Raw genomic sequence first — 21,881 nt, forward strand, 5'->3', positions numbered from 1 at the left:
CCAGCCTGTGTGATCATGAGGTGTCAAAGGGATCCGGTATCAGGCATCAAAGAACAAAAAATCATATCATTGTGAATGAGGGGGAGTGTGGAGTGGGAACCCAAAGCCAATCTATAGGCAACTGGACATCCCCTTATGGAAGGGTCACAGGGAGGACACGAACCAGTCAGGGTGCAGTGTAGCAACGATGAAACATACAACTTTCCTCTAGATCCTAAATGCTTTCTCCCCACCCACTATCATGATTCCAATTCTACCTTACAAATCTGACTAGACCAGAAGATGTACACAGGTACAGATAGGTGGTGAGAGTAGCATACTGGGAGGGTGGAGGGAGGGTTGGGTGGAGAGGAGGAACCAATTACAAGAATCTACATATAACCTCCTCCCTGGGGGACGGACAACAGAAAAGTGGGTGAAGGGAGACATCACACAGTGTAAGATATAACAAAATAATAATTTATAAATTATTGAGGGTTCTTGAGGGAGGGGGGAATGGGAAGGGAGGGGGAAAATGAGAAGCTGATGCCAGGAGCTTAAGTGGAGAGCAAATGTTTTGAGAATGATGAAGGTAACTGATGTACAAATGTGTTTTACATAATTAATGTATGTATGGATTGTGATAAGAGTTGTATGAGCCCCCAATAAAATGATCAAAAAAAGAACAGTATTCTTGCTGTACCTGCTCCAGGACAGATCTGCACGTTCTTTTGGCAGTCCATGGTTGTTTCCATGTTCCTCCCCAGCAGCATGATTCCAATACATGGATCTTCTTTGGTCTTCCTTATTCAATTTCCACGGAAGGTTTTTAATAAGCCTATAGTCCAGCTTCCCTGATTATTTTCTCACCATAAGATTGAATAAGTAGATGAAAGGATACAACCTTGACACACATCTTTCCAGATTTAAACCACATAGTATTCTCTTGTGCTGTTTGAACGACTGCCTCTTAAATCATGCACAGGTTCTGCATGAGCACAATGAAGTGTTCTGGAATTCCCATTCTTCTCAATGTCTTTGCATCATCTAACAAGTGCCTTATATATCAGGCACTGTATGATAGGGACAAAGAATCCCTGTTTGTTAGGCATTGGGCTGCCAATTGGAAGGTCAGTAGTTCAAACCACTTTCTCCCCGGGAGAAAGATGAGGCTGTCTATTGCCATAAATATTTAGTCTTGGAAACTCTAAATAAGGTCACGATAAGACAGAATTGCCTCAGTGGTAGTGGATTTGGTTTGATTATATTAGGGACTTGGAATACAAAAGACATTAAGACAGACCCCTTTCCTATGGTAGGTCTCTATGAGTTTGGATGGTGGTTCTGATAACATAATTGGGTGTTCAGCCAAACTTCCAGTCCGGTATATTACTATGAGAAGAATATTGTTAAAGAGCCCCAGTGGCACTGAGTTAGAGCTCAATTGCTAACTGAAAGCTTGGTGGTTGAAACGTACCCAGGGCTCTTGGGTAGGTAGGGCTGTTCCTATAAAGATTAAAGTTTATGGAAATGTGTGATCAAGAGAACTACTAAAAAAAAAAAAAAAGAAAAGAAATGAAACTTGAACTATGGTTATGATGGGTGAAGGAAGAAGAGTTTTTGCTTAGTGGGCATTGAGTTCATTTTAATGGTGGTGGAAAAATTTGGAGAGGCATAAGAATAATAATGGTAGTACAACATGAAGAGTATGGCACTGAATTATGTATATGGAAGTTGTTGAATTGGTGAATGCTTTGTTGTGCATATTTTCCCCAAAATTGAAAAAAAAATTAGATGAATAATGGGTACAGAGAAAAAGAACATTTTCTAAAATTGATTGTGCTAAAGATTGTACAACTCTTCTTGATATGTTTGAATTATTAAATTGTATGATCCATGGATGAAGTGTCAATAAACTGTTAAAAAAAAATACAGTCTCAAAAACTCTATTGGGGCAATTCTACTCTACCATTTAGGGACACTATGAGTTGAAAACTGATTTGGTGAACAATTTTTCTTCTATGTGAGATTTGCAAAAAACCAAAAGTGCTGTGTAAATGTGTGCCATGAGAAAACATAAAAAGGTATCTGATTGAGTCTAGCAAAGAGTGGTCAAGGAAAGCTTTCTGGAGGCTGAAAAATGAAGGAAAATCTAGTAAGACAAAAGGAAAAGCCAGCAATGGGGAGAAATGAGTTCAGGAGTATTGCTTATGAGCTGTTAAAAAACATGCAAATAGAGCTAAAACATAAATTCCACAAGAGTATACGAAAAAGTGGGAGAAATGTCAGAATTGAAACAGCATTCTGAGGATAGCTACTCTGTGGTAGAGCTAGAAACATAAGCAACTGATTGAAGAATTATGGAAAAATATGATATCTAAATTTTTTATATATCTTTAAACATTAAATACATTGTTTAAAGTCATAGAGGGCTTTAACTCATTTAATGGCAACATGCAGTCTCCTTATTTTAAAAATGAAGAAATGGAAGCCCAGAGGAGGGAGAGCCTTGTCTGAGGTCACAAAGCTGGCTCTCTGGCCCAGCAGGAAACAGACCTCCAATATAACTCTCCCGCTCAGTGCTCATTGTTTGTCTTCTTCTTCCCGACATTGCCAGTTTGCTTGTCTCGATGTGTTTGAACTCTAGATTACATTCTTTCAATTCTCATGCCTGTTTACTGAATAATTGTCAATTTTGAGTCAATTATTTACTATCAATTACTTCCCAGAACCAGCAAATGCATTGCAGGGATTCATCAAAATTCCCCAGTTTTGTTTATACTGACTGCTTCCAAATTCTTCAATTAAGTTTTCATGTCCAGATAGTGCTGTGACAAAGGCAATAGGTTAAGGCTTAAGCACCTAAAAGTTTGACTTCAAAAGGCTTATTGTAAACATGTAGTTAAAATGGCAAACATTAAATGTGCTGACAGGTGCAGTTCCATGATTAATGCCAGAGATAATAATCAAACATGTTTTATTGCATAACCGATAACATGCTCACACAATGAAGACACTCAGACACTTTGAACTATTCAACACTGCTAAAACTAAATGCCAGCATTTGTTTTTATTGTTTTTGTAATCTTACCTGCTAAGACTCTTATCTTCATAAAACCGCTGAGTTCCTGAATAAATATTGTGCCACAGATTTAAATCATCTGGGGGATTTGATGCAAGTGGTTGCTGAATTTTACGTCTCAGAAGCTCATATCTAAAGCAAAATACAAGCAGGCACATCAGGATTATCTCAAGTAATGTTATTACCAAAATTCAGGTTGTTTTGTGGTGTGTGGATGTGTGGTATATGCATGCAAACTGTAAAGAACACATCTTATGTTTACAACTACAGAGGTAATATCCCCCCCACCCCAGATAAATATTTTTGAATGAAAGTTTTCATATATTTAATTATATTGAAGCTATCTGTTATTCGGGGGTTTTTCAGAGTTCACAGAAGAATGGTATGAAAAGATGATGGAATTTTTCCATGAACTTTTGGAAACCCCCATATATACATATTTTACTAATAACAGCAAGAATTATAGGGTTTTCAACTTTTCTTCTATGTGAGATTTGCAAATACTTTATTGTCAGTTTCTCACAAAGTTGAAATACAAAATGCGTGTGCAGTTAAAGATTTCCATAGACTGTTCCCTTCCATCTTTTAAAAACTATGATACTATTATCGGCTACATTTTCAATTTGGACTGTTATAAAGCCATTTCAGAATCATAACTATTTTCCTTCATCTTATTGCTATCCCCAATCACAGTCCTTCTAAGTTTCCAAATAATAGAATTAATGTGCCTTAAAATGTTGTTAATTTGGGATTTTAAATCATTAACTAACTAAACTAACTTAGTTCCATCTAGTCAATTCTGACTCATAATGCCTCCATAGGGCAGACTAGAACTTCCCCTCTGGGTTTCCAAGACTGTAACTATTTACAGTAGAAAGCCTCATCTTTCTCCCACAGAGCAGTTGGTTTCAAACTCCTTATCTTGTCTTTAGCAACCCAACATGTAACCGACTACACCACCAAGGTGTCCTATGAGGCTGAGTCACAGTTGTACAAAAGTATCATTTTGAAATGTGTTAGGCTTGTGTGTAGTAACATAATTTCATATCAACTTGAAGATATATAAAATGTAGGGTTGAGTTCACCCTGTCAATCAGGTCACAGCCTGATGGTGCCTTCTTGTGGGTGTGGCCTGCTCATAAGGAGAATCCTGGGAACCTATTCCTCTCTCTCTGCTTTCACCTTCCTATTGACCCTGGTTGCTTCCAGATCCCTGGAGGTGTGTCCACCGCCATTGGATCCACAAGACTTTGCACGCACCGTCCTGTGATAATCCATTCTGCATCATTGCATATGGCTGTCAGAGTCTAAAGAGGGACTTATGGATAGTATTGGGCTTATGGACTTGAATTGGACAGGGCTGGGATGTTTTCTTGATATATAACTATAACTACTTCGTGATATAAAACTCTTTCTTACACAGACATGAATGTCTCTGGATTTGTTTCTCTAGTCAACTGGCCTAATACAGCTTGTCTAATAAATATAAAATGTATTTTGAGAATCAAGATGACTAACACGTACAGAATGCCTAGACAGTCTGAGTTTTGTTTTAAATATTTTTAATTTTTCTTTAGAATATAATGTTTCCACCTTGGTGAACCTTTATGGTTCCATATGAATCAAGATACACAATATTAAATTTAATGAGAGTCGTGAGTGAAGGCATGTCCTATAAAACACAGTCCGACTTCATCATGTGTGAGCAGCAGCTCTGCCTCACTCTGTTCCAGAGAGAGAAGTCCATAGCACTACCCCAAAGCAATGCTCCTTTCTCTTACCTCAAGTCAGGTCCGTTTGGCTTGCATGGTGGTTGCCAAGATATCCCAATACATGATTCACTTAGCGGAACCACCAACAAGGGGTTAACATCCTCGGGTAGGGTGGGGTGGGTGGTAATATAGGTGGGCAAACTCTCTGTGCACCCTCCTAGGTAGCCATGGCCCCCTGAGCAAGCCACAATGGTGACAGAATAATTTGTGAAAGGAATCAAGTTAGTTATTAGCTGAGTAAGTACAGCGGATGTAATATTTTTCATCATGATCTGAGGGTTGGGCATTCGGATCTCATAGCTAAGTATGTCTCCATTCTGGATGAGCGGGGGTATCCACGTGACCTGAAATGAAAGACAAATTTAGAATCAGTGTGCCCATACAAGAACAGAGCAAGTGAAGTTCACGGGCCCTAGAATTTTGCCTTGTCTTATCTTCACTTAAGTCATCTCCTACACACTTACTTTCTATTTAGCCCCTTTGTGCTAAATAGTAATGAAGGGTTTTGGAACAATTAGCAGTACACCAGGAATTAAATGCAATGTTGCTTCCTGGGTTTGGTGTTGAGGTTTGATACTTTCTAGGATATCAGACTAGTACACACCTTAGTGATTCATCTCCACTGTGGGTGTTCTGAAGGACACAGAGCAAACACATGGAGAGAATTCACACATCCACATGCATCAATAGGGCAGCGGCAGGATTTGATAGTTTTCGTGTTTATCACTCAATTAAATAAAGCATCGGAACACACTGCTTTGCCTTGTTAGTGTGCATTATAACTATGTCACTACCTTTTTCTTTTTAGGAGGAGGGCAGGAGAAATTCTTATTTGCATTTTCTGAGGTGGCAAAACATTTGGGTTCTTGAATTCCTCTTCTGCATAAATTCAGCAAGTAAGCCAAAAATAGCATTCTATTCTCAAAGATAGATTTTATTTTTTCTCAAAAGCAAGCCAAGACTAGTCTTGTTTAAGTAATTCATGGACTTAAGAACCCAGAAGAAAGAAAAATAATAACACTTCTTAAAGGAATACCATAACACCTACTCTTTATTTTATTGGCTGGCAATTTTGCAAAGGCATAGTTGTAACACACACACACACACACATATTCTGGTGTTGGGGGAAAGGGCCCTAGGAAAGTGTACCTAGACCATTAGAGATCATCACTTATTTACCCAGATATGCCATCCTGCTTCATCTCTTTTATTACTGCCTGGCCATGTTCCTTCAAGTTCAGAGTACATATTTCACTGCCCAATGGGACTGTAAAGCAAGGACTACTCACTCATTTAATGTCATTTACAGAGGTGGAGTTCAATATGCAATTGTAGACATGACCTATTAGATTATAATATGTTCCCTTAACATAAAGTTATATTGAATTTTTAAAAACTTGATTTATACAAGGTGACTGATTTAAAAAATTGACTTCCACAAGAACATCAATGCTTATAATGCTATACAATAGCTAAGTCAGAGGAGAGCTAGAAAAATGAGAGAGGCCTTGAGCAAAAATATCTAGCTTACCTCAAAGAGTAAAAGTGGCCCCTAGAAGGAATCTGGCCTGAGATTTCTTTCAAAGAATATTCTTATGAAGGGTTGCAGAGTTAAGCACTGCACTTTCATTACAAAGGATGGCAGTTCCAGGGCACCCAGAGGTGCCTCAGAAGACAGGCAGGTGATCTGTTTGCAGAAAGGTCACAGACATGGACACTCTCTGGATCCTGGTTCTACTCTGTACCACATGCAGTCTCTCCAAGTTGCCCTGGAAACGATGACCACTAGTCTTTTCACTAATCACGGGTGACAAAACAGGATCTCTGAGCCTGCCAACAGGGCAGTTGTCTAAAGACCACTATGGAGCTTTATATTCACCATGACCCAGGAACTACCTGGATTTTTTAATCACATGATTTGAAAGCATTACCCAAAAAAGCATTACTGATGCATATTTTTCTCTTTTAGAATTCAACGCTGTGCTGAGTGAAGAGAAGTTTTAGGCATGCTTCTTCTGAGCTCATAAGATTGTCCAGTTATAAAAAAGAAAGAAAGAAAACAAAGAGGGGGAGGTGGAAGGCGATGGGGAGGGAGAGGGGAAAGGAAGGGAGAGAGAGAGCATGCTCGTGAGCAAGCAACTAAATTTAGGGCAAATAAGGGCTTAGAGCAGTCTAGCATTCTATTTGTGAGGGCAGTTCTCGAATTGAAGAGGTAAGGTCCACCTCAGGCTTCTTGGTATTTGTGATGTGAATGAGATGTGGAAGAGCAATCAGAGCTAAAGTCCACATGACTAATTTGTCTTATGGAGGAGTCCTGGTTGCATAAAGGTGACCAGTTTGGGCTGCTAACCAGAAGGACAACAGTTCCAAACCACCAACTCTTTTGTAGGACTGGGTAGAACTGCTCCCATGAGTTTCTGAGATGCAACTCTTCAATGGAGTAGAAACTGCCCTTTCTCCTTCGCTTTGGATTGCTGACCTTGCATGTAGCTGTCCAGTGTGTAACCACTAGGCCCCCAGGCTGGCCTATGTCAGAATCAACTTGGCAGTGAGAGATCTGTGGCATACCATTCCCCTTTCTTGTAGGATGTGAATATCCTGAGTTGTCAGTTTGGAAGCGCTTGAAAGGAGTGCAGTTTAGATCATCTGGGTTAGTAGCTGAGCTAACAGTGAATTGATTTGAAACCAGATATTGAGGCTGTGAAAGTGTGTGCATAAAATAAAACTTGGATAATAAATCTACCAGCAGAGATGAAGAGATTTGATGTAGTGGCTCTGTTGACAATCATTTGGAGATCCAAAGACTCCTTATGTTCTCTACTATAAATATTTACAAGGAAAATTAGATACTTCCTTCTACTTTAAAGGTAATGGAATTAGAAAATATATTCTATTGACAGCAGAGAGTCATAAGGTATCGACTGACGGTACAAAACATTTTAGAAGGACTATATACAACATCCTTTTATAACAAAGTAGAGAAGAAATTGGCAGGTTAACAGAAACAGTAATCTGATCACCTCCTGCAAATATCCTGGAGACCTTATTAAAAATAAATGTGTCCAATATTTGTAAAGAGCCAGTTAGCTAAATATTTTATTCTGTTTTTTCCTATGTCTAAGACCACACTTATCCTTGTATGGCCAAAAGGTATGAGATTAACAACTTTCATTCCATATTATTACCTAGGACCAACATTATATATCCAGGACAGGTTATTGAAATATTTGCATCCCATAAAATTGAGACTGAACTGTATCTGCCTAGCCTGAAGAAGGATTGTGTTTCTACATCCACCCCCCCCAAAAAAAAGCAATTATAGTTTTTAAATGTAAATGATCTTCTCATAATTAAATCTAATGCCATTTCTATAATAACTCATGTTTCAAAATATACTTCTATCTCTTCCTAAACTGTGCAATCTGTTTCAGACATGAATGGCTGTTTGTATGCCAATATCATACTGTTGTAATTCAGGGCTTGAGAGGAAGTCTGACTAGGGAAGTTATCGTCTCATGGTTCTTCCGTAATTTAGCTCATTATTTTAGGATATTTAGTTTTCTTTTTATACTTTAAAATCCATTTGAAACACAACAAAAGGAGTCAATGGTATACTTATATGGCGACTTTGCAAGGATTGATACCGCTGTTCAATCTTTCCCTCCAGGACATGGGGTATGGCCCACTGGTGGTGGTTTTCAGGTGCTGTCAGTCAGCTCTGACTCGGCGACTGTACAATCGAATGCAACACTGCCTCGTCCTGCACCATTTTCGCCACTGTTGTGATGTTGGAGCCTCTGTGTCAGTCCATTTATTAGGGTGTAAGAAATAGAGAAGAGCATGGAATTTGGAGCATACTAAATGAAGGTGAATCCTAGCCTTAATTCCCATACAATCTTGTGAACCTTATTTACTTTCTCAATCCTCAGTTCTCCTGTACAGTATGTGACGGGTTAATAATGGGCTATCTCTGATGGTTGGAAGGGTTAAATGAGGAAAGTGACTAGAACATCGTGAGAAAATGCAATAAAAATTAGTGGTCATTATTCTTTTTTATTCTTAGAATTTAAGATTTTTAAGTTTTCATTGTTTGTGTTAGGGTAGACAACAGGGGCTTCAAAAATTGAAAGGCATCTTCAAAAAATTGGTGAGAACGATCATTGAGGTTCAACTCTATTTGGGTTGAATCTAAGCCGAAAACAAACAGTTTACCAGCGTGGAAACCACTGTGGGTGTGGCTCTAAGCACCCTCATTGGTTTTCAGACACACACACAGGCTGTGGTCCCAGCCTCTTGACTGTAGCACAGCGGGGGACTTCTGAACTGGAGGCCCAATCATCACTCTTTTTTTGGAGACAGTGGCAAGATCCGGGTAGGTTTGGGGACCCTGGAACCATGGTTGTGTAAATAATTAAGTGACTGGATGCTAGCAAAGTAGTTGGCAGTTTGAAATTCTCTAGCAGCAATGTGGGAGAACTGCTTGACAAACTGCTTCCATAAAGAGTACAGGCCCCCAACCCTGCAAGGCAATTCTACTGTCACATGGGGTCACTACAGGTCAGAACTGAGAGAGCCTAACAATAACAAGGTGAGCCTATGGTGCTGCAGGTGAGGCCATCACCATAAAATTATATATACATATGTATGTAATTATATACATATAAGTTATATATATATTTTCTGCATCACAGTTAAATAATTTCAATATTTCTTTTCATTTCTTCACTCTCACTCACTGACACGGAGTTGATTCTCCATGTCATAGCTACTTTACAGGACAGAGGAGAACTGTCCTGTTGGGATTCCTAGACTTTAGGGGAGTGGGTAGTCTCACCTTTCTCCCACAGAACAACTGGAGGGTTTGAACCACTGACCTTATGGTTATCAGTTCAATGCCTAGCCAATTACGCCATTAGGCCTCCGTTTTTATTTCTTCCTAATCCTCAATTTTCCTGAGGGTTTCCTTGAAGCAGACTTATAGACTTTATAATATTTAAATACTTTCTTTCTAATCTGGTTTTATTTTGATTTTTTGGTAAAAATGACTTCAACATTTTATCAATATTTGTTTTGCAATTTTGATAGAACATGGTTTTTCTGCTCTAATATAAAATCTGTGTTGATTGATTTCCTGATGTTGAACCATCCTTACAATTTTGGAATAAAATCAGATTTTTCCTGCTCCATCACTACTTTGACACATTACTTAATTCAATTTGCCAGTATGAGTTTAGAATTTTTTGTATCCATGTTCATGTATGAAATTAGCCTGTAGTTTTGTTGAACTAATTCCAAACTTGGCACAGCATTTTTACTTACTTTATAAAATGAAGTGAATTCTTTTAAGGGATTACATACCACACAAAGAAACATGGCTTTCAGTTTTTTCAAATGATACCACCTCTTTGGTGTGATACATTATTCCGTTCCCTGTGGTCAAATATGATCTTCACGAATATAATTTTGATAAATGCTGCTGAGATCTCCATTTTCCTTTCTTAATGTTCCTACCTATGCCAAGTTCCAGCAACCTTTTGTAGTTACTAATGTATGGCTTTGAATGCGTTCTCCGGTTGGCTTAGGTACGTCTCCTTCCTTCACTTGCCCCCTTGGACTGTGGACTGGTACACGTGGCACGGCAAAGTTGAAAGAACCTGGGGCTCAGCATGAGGAGAACTTGCTTAAACTACCGACTCCACCTTTCTATATCCCTCACCCCACCAGCTTCTAGTCCTTCTTCCTCTCAAGCTCATTTGTTCCCACCCCTCCTAGAAGTCCTTGCCACTTATTGGCTTATTATATACTTACCTGTTTATATTCTGCCTAAAATATAAGCCCCATAAACCTTTTTTTTGGTCTGTGTGATCTCTTTAGTGATCAGAGGAGGTCTTCATTATGATGTGCTGATGCTCAGTAAATATTAATATAACTGAAATTGCTGTTGTGGATATTATTATTGACCTCTCCCTTCATCTTAGAAATTGGGACAACACTGCATAGTAAATTCTGAATAAATGTTGTAACCATTGTATCAAGGAGTGTCCTCTCATTATTCATCATAAGGCTTTTTTCCTTTTGCGATTCTTCCTCTTAAATCCTATATGAAATCACTGTCTTGCTGATGGAATCACCGTCTTCCTGTTGCTTGCCTTGGCTTATCAGATGTAGTCTATCTCTAGAGCATGTACTTTGGCAAAATCTTAGGGACTTTCTGAATATAATTTGAGCCAGTGACATTAAAGGAAAAATATGCCATGTTATTTTAATGCTATTTAAATATAAGTTATAAGTTCCAAGTTTCAGCTAATTTTCCTGTGTTAAGTTTTGATTTCGTTGTTAACTTTCGATTCATCAGTTATAAAATGAGAGCAAATAAATGGTGTGGCTTTTATGAAAGTAATACTAGTATGTGAAGGAATTTCAAAATTTCATGGAACAAATGAAAAGATAATGGGAAAACTCCACCAACTTTTTGAAGCCACCACATACATTGTCTCTATATTTCAGTCCTGAAAGACTTTTAGATGCTTGGCCTGGGTGAAAACTCGGCTGAAGGCTTGTGAAATTCAGCTCTACAAGGAGTCCTGGTTGTATAGTGGTTAAGAATTAGACAATTAACTGCACAGTCGACAGTTTGAAACCACCAGCCATTCTGCGAGAGAAAAACAGGTTTTATACACCTGTAAACAAGTATAGTCATGGAAATTCACAGGGTCAGAATCAATTTGATGGTTGTAAAGTTGGTTTGGTTTTGGAGTTGAGCTATATATTCATCCAAATCTCTATAAGTAAGCTAGTCAATCACGTTATTTTATTCCTGGGATGAGGCTTTAAAAAGAATTACCAATAGAGAGGTCTGAGGGGCTGGCCCCAATCCCAACAGAAGAATTCACTTCAGAGGACAGCACTAAAACTACAGCTCAGGGATAGGGACATGTTTGATCAGAGCACATAGGAGCAAATGAAGGGGGAGGAAGAGAGAGTGGGGCACCTCCTGGACCACCTAGCCCTGCGGACGATATTCCTGCTCAGAGCAGCCAATGCACAGAGGACATGATGTACCTCACTGACCCAGAGTGCTGCGGAGGACAAAACTGGAGACACAGTGCAGGAATTGCGCCTGATCTAACCTCACCACACCAAGAGGAAACACTAAGGGCGTGCAGCAGATCAGCAAGGAGAGCAGATCAACAAAGTCCTCGGGAAATACCAAAAATAGACTTTGGGACCAGGGCGTGGCACCCCATCAGACTCGACCAGAAAACACTCCTAAAGGTCAAAAAACAGACCTTGAATTATTTATAGGCTTTTCTTTATTTTTGTCATTGGTTTGTTTTCTTTTGTTGATTTGTTTTGCTCTGTCTTTTTTTGGTGCATAGTATTATCTCTGCAGGTCTATGTAGATAAGATAGGTGGGATAAACGATCTGGAGGAGAAAACAATGGGACCTATGGTTGGGGGGTGGGTATGGGAGAAGGGGAGGCAAGGGAAAGGAAGTGGGTGTTAACAAAGCCAGGGACAAGGGAACAACAAGGGATCTAAAATCGATGGCAAGGAGGGTGTAGGAGGCCTGGTAGGGCTTGATCAAGGGCAATGTAACAGAGGAATTACTGAAACCAAATGAGGGCTGAACAAGATAGTGGGACAAGAGGAAAGTAAACAGAAATAGAGAAAAGCACTAGGAGGCAAAGGGCAGTTATAGAGGTCTAAATACAGGCATGCACATACGTAAATATATTTATATATCACGATAGGGAAATAGATCTATGTGAATATATTTATAGGCTTAATATTAAGGTAGAAGATGGACATTGGGCCTCTACTCAAGGACTCCCTCAATGCAAGAACACTTTGTTCTGTTAACCTGACATTTCATGATGCTCACCTTCCTGACACGATCACTGAAGACAAAGTGGGTGCATAAGCAAATGTGGCGAAGAAAGCTGATGGTGCCCAGTTATCAAAAGATATAGCAACTGGAGTCTTAAAGGCTGGAAGATAAACAAGTGGCCATCTAGCTGAGAAGCAGCAAAGCCCACATGGACGAAGTACACCAGCTGCGTGCTCATGAGGTGTCGATAGGATCAAGTATCAGGCATCAATGAACAAAAAAATCATATCATTGTGATTGAGTGGGGGTGTGGAGTAGAGACTCAAAGCCCATCTGTGGGCAACTGGACATCATCTTACAGATGGATCATGGGGAGGAGACGAGTCAGTCAGGGTGCAGCATAGCAATGATGAAACATACAACTTTCCTCTAGTTCTTAAATGCTTCCTCCCCCATTATCATGACCCCAATTTACCTTACAAATCCAGCTAGACCAGAGGATATACACTGGTGCAGATTAGAGCTGGAAACACAGGGAATCCAGAAAAGATAAACCCCTCAGGATGAATAATGAGAGTAGTGATACCATGAGAGTAAGGGGAAGGTGGGGGAACAAAGGGGGAACCGATCACAAGGATCTACATAACCCCCCTCCCCCGGGGGAGGCACCACAGAAAAGTGGGTGAAGGGAGACATTGGTCAGTGTAAGACATGAAAAATAATAATAATCTATAAATGATCAAGAGTTCCTGAGGGAGGGAAAAAATGAGGAGCTGATACCAAGGGCTCAAGTTGAAAGAAAATGTTTTGAAAATGAAGATGGCAACAAATGTACAAATGTGCTTGACACAATGGATGGATATATGGATTGTGATAAGAGTTGTATGAGCCCCCAATAAAATGATTTAACAAACAAAAAACTAATTAAAAGGAAGAACTAAAAGAAAAATCAAGGCAACTTGTAGATAATTTTGATCATATTTTGTGTATGTTGAATCAAGTAGTACTATACACTAAGCTAAAATTTTACTGAAGATATTTTTTTCTTTTTTCCAGTTCTGCCAAATCAGCATGGCCTATTATTAATTCTAGAAAAATGTTCATTCTGTAGCTCTGCCTTTGCAAAGGGACAGTGCTTGTTATTTTGTACCATGTTGATTAGCCAAAATTTTGTAAAATTTCCCCATTTATAGAATAATTATTCTAGGATTTAGTTTTCCCCCTTTATTTCAGGAGAAAGTTGGGGCTTTCTGGCCTCATAAACAGTCGCAGTCTCAGAAACTCACAGGGGCAGTTCTGCACTGACCTCTGGGTGGTCATGGTCAGCATTGACTCAATGGCAGCGTCTTTGGAACTCTTTTTTGTTTAGATGAGGAGACACTCAGACTTTTTAAAACTGATTAGTGGGCTGACATTCTAATTAGTAGATTAAGTAGCTGTGACATAGTCTTATAATACAGATTGTACCTATATATATACCTAAAGTGCATTTCCTTTTCATGTTTCATCAACTGAGTTCTATATCCTTTTGGTAGTTCTGTCGTTCTGACAAAAGGTGTGTTACTTTGATCAGTGTCACATTAAAACCAATAGATGGTTTTAAAAAAAATAGCCCTTCATTTATAGGTAAAATAAGTATGTACTACAATTCATATTATTTGGCATCACCATGTGTTTTTGCTTTGGTGTGAGTGGGGTGGGGAGAGAATACACAACAAAGATCCAAATAATAATTTCAACTGACAGACTTTGCTGTTACGCAAATGTCTTTTGTTTTGTGCTCTGGTGAGCAAGCTACTGTACCCATGTCTTTGGCATCAGTACAAGACCGAAGCCATGGAAGCATGTGTGTATTTACACAAAAGAGGCTTCTAAGCTACGAAACTCCCTGCTGTTTGGTTACACTAATTTCCCTTGAATGAAGTTTGTATGCAAGCCAAAACAATGGTAGTTATCCTGTCCTCTGGAGCTCATTCCCAGTAGAATGTGGTGAATAATTGAATGCTTTCTCGATTGCTCTGTAATGTGCTAGTTTTATTTCTTTCCCCATAATTTTGATCCTTTGATCGTTAAAATGAAATCAGGATATTGGTAATTGGAACTTTTGCTAATATGCCAATCCATTCCTCAGTGTTTTCCCCCTATCTTCTCATTTTCTGATCTATTTAAATCTGACGTGGTGGTTAAGCTAAGCATCCCATTGTGGCATTCAAAGTATTTCAGGTGTGTGAGGCAAATGGAAGTATCACAAGGATATAATTAAGGGATTGAGGGGGGAAATGAAAAACTGACACTGAATTCACGATGGTTTGGGCCAAAGGCCAAAACCCAGAACCCAATGTCTCCAGTGAACACTTCTAACAGCAAGTGCATGCATGTTGTCAGTAGATGGCTCTGTTTCACACCTAGTTGATCCGGCGTACAGATTTCTGTCTACAAAGGAGCGAAAACACCCAGTGTCTTACCGTGGATGCTTTGGGTCCTACCACATGAACCATGGGTGGCTGGACCCCAGCGGGTCTTGAGGGTCTTGTGATAACTTCTGCCCAAGCACTGCCATTTGTACCTCCATTCAAAGTGCTCACCAGGACCTGGTATTCATATGTTGTCCATGGGCTAAGAGCAGGAACATCATCAATAAACCGCATGGGATGATGTCTTGGGAGAGTGACCAGGGTAGTGACTTCTTCCTTCCCTTTGGGTCTTCTCACAATTGTGAAGTTCTCCACTAAACCATTGGGATGGGCAGGGGGGATCCACGATATAATCACAGAGGTTGGTGTATCAGAGAACAGCTCTGGACGTGGGATATCTTCTGGAGCATCTGGAAGTGTCCATACGATCTGGGACTTCGGTGAAAGGGAGCATCCTCTTGAAGTGCAGGCTTCTACCTGAAACTGGTAGGCAGTGTATGGGTCCAAATGGACCAGTGTGCAAGTAGAAACATTTCCAAAAGTTTTCAAGTAGTGATGGCCATGTTGGTAAATATTATAATGAGTTATAACTCCGTTGGACTTTAGAGGATGCTGCCAGGTGACCAACATTGTTCTTGACTTCACATCTAGAAGAACTGGAGGGTCTATGGGCCCAGGTTCTAGAAAATAGAGAAGAAATCCAAGAAGTGATATGTCTACCTCTTGGAAACTTTGATGGGAGCTTCCCACACCTCCTCAAAATAAAGCTGAGGTGACTCATGGTGACCCTTATATATATAGAGAGAGATTAGAACCACCCCACAGTCTTCAAAGCTGTGACCTTTGGAAGCAGATAACCAAACCATTCTTTTGAGGCATCTCTTGGTGGGTTTGAATGACCAGCCTTTTGGCTAGTGGTGAAGGACTTAGTTGCTTGGACCACCCAGAGGCAACTCTCCTTCAAGGGAATGAAAATAGACATGTGGTCAAAGCTTATAAATATGTAAGTAGGATGCTTAAAATACCACAACTACGTTGCTCATAAATTTACTGGGATACTTGTTGAATATTAGTGAACAGAAATTGACATTTACCTTGCTAAGATGGCTTTATCAAAAGCCACTTTTATTTAGATTAAAGCTAATGGTTGAAAAAAAACTTGACTCTTTTGAAATAAGGATAGGAAAAGAGAAATCTAGGAAGTTCTAGCTTCCAGCATACTTTTCCTAGAGCCCTAGGAACTAATTATAATCCATAAGACTAGCATAACAAACCTGCATGTTTTACAGCCCAGTAAAATCCTTCAGCATCTCTCATTATACATTCTATATTATGCTTGGTTCTGTTTATCATTCTAATCCAGGTTTTGCAATTTATCTACTCCCTGTTAATATTATAGGTGATTTTTTACTGTGCCTGTGACAGAAGCTGCCGATTTAGCTCTTTCACCTACTGATAAATAAACAATACACAGATCTGACCTTTAGGTTAACAGGTTTTATGCTTGCTCCACTCAGCACTCTAACTGATTCAATTATCATAAAGGTTCAGGAGGCTCCGTGAATACGGAAAGAGGCCCACCATATGCCTGCAGAGGTGTTGTGGAACAGCAAGTATTCTGCAGCCCTCCAGAGAAATTCCTTAATTGTAAATAATTTCACCAGGCGACACAATCAAGTCACCTTGAAAGCAAACCCCTCAGCCTGCAGAGGCAAAGTGTTATTTAAGCTTTACTGGGCTGCGTTAAATTCTGCAATTTGAAGGGCTGTTAAGTTTTTCAATTGAAATTTCATTTAAAATGCAGGTGCTTTTTATTATATTGAGGCTTTACTGCTCTCTAGGTACAAGCAAGAACATGGTGCAATAACACAAATCTGGCTCAATCACTGATCAGTAACAGCTGTAATTCCAGAACATTTAGCATTCTTATAAACCAAGGCCTGGAATCTATAAATTGCTACAACAGATCAAGAAAATAGTATATCCCCCTTTCTGCCCACAGCAATTTTGACATTTATGAGATTTTTTTCCCCCTGTGAACATTGGATTTTATTGAAAATCTTTTTTAAAAAAAGGATATACTTGGACCTAGTAATTGTTTAAAACAGCGCTGGGTGTGTGTTTCAGTGTCAAACCAGAGACTTCACTGGGAAGGTGACCACTGTTTCACAAACCCAGCAACTGCAAGGACAGCTGATTAGATGATCCCCCTTTCGCTAACGGGGTCCACATATTTGTCACCGACTGATGGTAGAAGCCCCGTTACTTTGGGAGGGGCAGGGTTTGACAGCACACTAACCCTGACATCAGGCAGGGTCTGCGATTTGGTAACGCATCCATTTCAAGGGGGAAAAAAATTCTAAAAGTACAGTGATCTTTGCTCTGGATTGTACATGCTGCTTTAGCCTTTCACGCCAAAGCTTCCGAAAAACTACGGTGACATGCCTTACTTCTGCTCTCTGTTATACAGAAGAGGTAGCAGTTAGGATATCACAATGGGGACACCGGCCTTTCTGATTTATACGGCCATCTAGGTTTGGCTATCTCCCCCAGGAAAGCACGCGCATGCCTCGTCAGATACCCACGCTGCTTTGGAAAACGAAATCCTCGGAGATTCGGGGTTGGGAAAAATCAGTGACGGAAATTCATGTCTTTTAAGTCTAACCCCAGCTCACCCTATCCCTGGCCGCCAGCTCCTCAAAAAGAATAAAAACAGAATTTGAAAACCAGAATTTTTGCTATTGGGGTTTTCATGAGGATTTTGCCTAATTATTTCTCATATGTGAACTATCAAACTGTGAGCATCATCTGGGAAAAGAAACAACAATGATGCGGTTTGTTCCCCATTATGATGGGGATAAACCACCACCCCACCCCCACCCCCGCCCCCCGCCGCCCCTTTTGCTTGCAAAGACGCTAAGATAGGTGAAACATTCGTGATAACGAGAGGAACTTGCGCTTCAAACCCTCATAGAACACAGTCTTGCCTTAAAGATGATCTTTTATCTTGAAAAAGAAAAGATGTTCAATTGCAATTTCATATTTTCCCCTTAAAAGCCCGCATACATGTTATTGGCTTCCTGCGCTAACTGAGCGTCTCCGGCTCTTCTCTGGGAAGGAGAGTCCTTCTACTTGTGTCATTCAGGAGCAGAGGCTGCAAGCAGCTTCATTAGCTGCTTTGGGCAGGGAAGTGTTAACACCTGACTCCTTCAGGGCTTCCAGATGATCAGCGGACTCATCTAATTCTATATACAAATCAACTGGCATGCGTCGACTTGGTTGAAAGGGTCACCACAATTATGTAAAACATGAGTAATAACTATAATCGGGGTAGTTTGCTAATACAATAAGAGCTCTGAACACGAGAAAAGTTATTCTCACAGCAGTAGCTATCTCTTTCTAAAGTAAGAATTCATGGGTGAAATGACATGAAAAAGATGGTTATAAAATTTTAATGGAATGATAAAAGGCAAAAGTCAGCCTCTCAGCTGAATTCTTAAAATCCCTATATATCACAATCAGCTCCTTAACTGTAAAATCAATGTGGAGTATAACATGTTGTCAATGCGGCTGTCACTGGAGGGAGAGTGGGACGTATGACAGCCCCACTGCTCAGCTGGCCAGTGATGGAAATACAAGCACACAGCCCTCTGCATGGGGGCCACGGTTTAGGGAACTCCCTCCTGGAGCTCAGGACAGGAACATCGTTTCCGTTCAGACCACAGATCTGTATTCCAAGCCATTTCATTGCAGCATTAATAATAAAGAGCTGCTTCATCTTGGCGAATGAAATGATCTTCTATGGGAGACTAGTTTGCTCATGAGCTTCAAAAGTTCAACTTCTACCTGAGACGAGTGGAATACCATTGTTAGCAGCGGGGTTGCTTATTTAGTTTTACACGCAGGTGTATGTATAGGGGTCTGCACGTGGATATGGAGGGGGAAAGGCTCACAAGTGGAGCATCTGCGCTTTTCATGCGTCTCCTCTACTTGCTCGCTACTAAAGTTACCCGTGCTAGCTCCAGTTTTCCTGTTGTTATCATTGCTGCCCTGAAGCGTTTTGCCATTCCAATTCCAATTAAAAACTCACTCAGATTAAAAGCTCTTTTCTGTAATATTAACTCCATTAATGAATATCCTTTAAATTTACTAATGAATTAAAAATTAAGGTGGCAAATATATGGCTGTATAATTCTATGGAGCAATATATTACAGGCTAATTGTTACTGTAGCCCTTTGATATTCACTACTGATATGTTAGCAGAAGGGTAGAGTGATGGATTCTGTCTACACTTTAATCATGAATTCTTTTATCAATTTATTATTTATACCCCAAGTACTTCCCCAAAGGATTTTTGACAGCTCATAATAAAAGACCCAACTGTAATAGGCCCAATAAATAAAGATAAAGAAATATCAATCTTGTAATGAAGAGGGTAAAATAGTGGGATCCTTCCACCAAAAGTAAGAATGGGCACAACAGTTTTCCCAAAAACGAATTTTCAGCCTCTTAACAACTGAGAAAAGAAGAAATGAGCTGTGATACATAGACACCATCATTTAATGAGGGGAGCATCTGAAGACTGGAAAGCTATTTGAACAGAGAAAGCTTTTCGAATGGGGACAATTAGGAGAACTGATATTTATGAAGTACTTTTATCCATTACTTCTGAGATCAGAACAATAGAAAATAGGTTAGCAAAAATGTTTTGACTTCTAAAACCGGGGTGTATTGTGTGGTGAATGGCTCTGAAATCTTCCTTGAAAGTTGAGAACAGATAATGTGTTGCTGTGAGAATTCAGAGTTCAGCATCATTCCTTATCTTTAGACAAAACTTCACTTAACTTATTCCAATATATATTTATTTTACTCAGAAGAGTGCTTTACCTCACTTAGCAATAGAACGAGACTCTTCTTTGTAGTTACGCATTTAATCTTAGGAAATAGGGGCCTCAGGAGCATTAAGATCTCACCCAAGTAAAATACTGCTGAACATAATTCAAAATTGGTTATGGCAGAACAACAGGAAACTGCCAGGAATTCGAGGCAGATTCTGGAAAGGATCTAGAAAGAAGGTTATCATTGCCATTGCCAGCAGACTCTGGGCTGAAGGCAGAGAATGCCAGAGAATGCGAAGACACTTGACAGTGTAGATCTTAGCACATTTTGGATAGCATTGCGAAAATCAGAATTCCTGAACACCTAATTGTGCTCACGTGGCATCTATATATAGACTCTATACATAGGCATTGGAGCAGAAAAAGAGACAACGCATGGTTTAAGAACAGGAAAGGTGCATGTCAGGGTGATATCTTTGATCATATTTGTTCAGTCTGTACGCTGAGAAAATAATCTAAAAAGCTGGGCTATATAAAGCACATGGCCTTGAGAGAGGAGCAAGACAGTGATAATCTGTGATATGAAAACATCATAGGTCTTCTTGTTAAAAGCCAATAGGATTGAAACACTCCAGGTGAACAACTCCAACCCTCAGTATGGATTACCTCTGAATTTAAAGAAACAAAAAATCCTCGCAATTTGATCAATAGCAACATCATGATGATCGGGGAAAAGCTTGGAGTCAAGAATTTCCTTCTTACTTGAATCCACAATCAATATCATGGAAGCAACAGTCAAGGAGACAAATGACCTTTTTTTGCACGAAGAATTGCATTGGGCAAATCTGCTGCAATAGACTTCTTTAAAGTGTCTAAGAGCAAAACTGTCACTTTGAGGATTAAGGCACCCCTGACCCAGGAGCCTCCTATGCATGTGAAAGTTGGCTCACTGAATTAAGCATGGCCCGAGAAAAATGGAAATGTCTCCTTTGTGATGTTCATAAATATTGTGGAGGCTGTGGCCTGCTAGAAGAAAGGGGGAGCTCTGAGGAAACACAGACAGAAAGGTGCTTACAAGTGAAGATGGCAGGGCTTTCTCTTCCGTCAGTCAGGCGTACCGAGGGCTGGAAAAGCAGAGGCTCAGCACAGAGGAAGCCCATTACCGAGCTACTTTGACAGAATGACGCCAGCAATGGGCTTCAAAATATACAACACCTGGGAGGATCTTGCAGGAACTTGTACATACGGTTGTTCTTCATTGGAACCACTGGAAGGTATCTAATCACAAGGACAACAGGAAATGTTTAAAAATGCCTGTAGTGTTCTAGAAGGATCCTTGTTGGTACTAGCTAGGGGTTAGGCACTGGGCTACTAACCTCAAAGTCTGCAGTTCAAGCCCACCAGCCTTTTTGAGACAAAAGTAAAGCTTTCTGCTTCCGTTGATTTATAACCTCAGAAACCCTCTCTAGAAGCACTGAGTTGGAATACATTCAATAACAGGACATTTAGTTTTGGTATAGGGTTAAACAAGGCTTTATATATCCAGATTTTATATAAAAAACTATTTTGTAAAGAAGATAATTATGATTAATTTTCATGTTAATAACTAGTTTTCAGGTGATTAGCTACTCCATCAGTTTAAGATATGATACACTTAAACTAAGCATGCCCTGAAATATCAGTGTGGCAATTAATATTTGATTATATTGCTTATTCTGATTTAAAAAAATTGTTTATTGCAATTTTTACCTCTGGATAAAGGAAAGAATGGGTATAAAGTCCTTATCTGAAAGCCTTACTCAAAATAGTCACTCAATACATTTGAAGAAATTATAAACAGATATCTTATGAAATAGTTTTAAAAATTATATCCTTGATTAAATGCAGACAAGAGTAGAAAAAGCCTTATTTCTCATTTCTTTTACTTCTCACTGAATTATCCACGATGGAAATCTGAAACAGCA

At 39.6% G+C, this 21,881-nt stretch overlaps 1 protein-coding gene across 1 annotated transcript in view; it reads right to left on the reverse strand.

Annotated features, from left to right (window-relative positions):
* Positions 1-21,881, reverse strand: part of USH2A (usherin) — a 949,135-nt gene that overhangs the window by 319,351 nt on the left and 607,903 nt on the right. Inside the window, exons 41-43 of the mRNA XM_004700145.2 lie at positions 15,130-15,758; positions 4,843-5,177; positions 3,071-3,193 (exon numbers count right to left, since the gene is read on the reverse strand). Of these exons, the coding sequence (XP_004700202.1) occupies positions 3,071-3,193; positions 4,843-5,177; positions 15,130-15,758 (1,087 nt within the window). The remainder of the gene's footprint in view (positions 1-3,070; positions 3,194-4,842; positions 5,178-15,129; positions 15,759-21,881) is intronic.

The sequence above is a fragment of the Echinops telfairi genome, unplaced genomic scaffold (genome assembly GCF_000313985.2).
Source record: "Echinops telfairi isolate 266 unplaced genomic scaffold, ASM31398v2 ScPeMD7_7424;HRSCAF=8462, whole genome shotgun sequence".
NCBI classification, from domain to species: domain Eukaryota; kingdom Metazoa; phylum Chordata; class Mammalia; order Afrosoricida; family Tenrecidae; genus Echinops; species Echinops telfairi.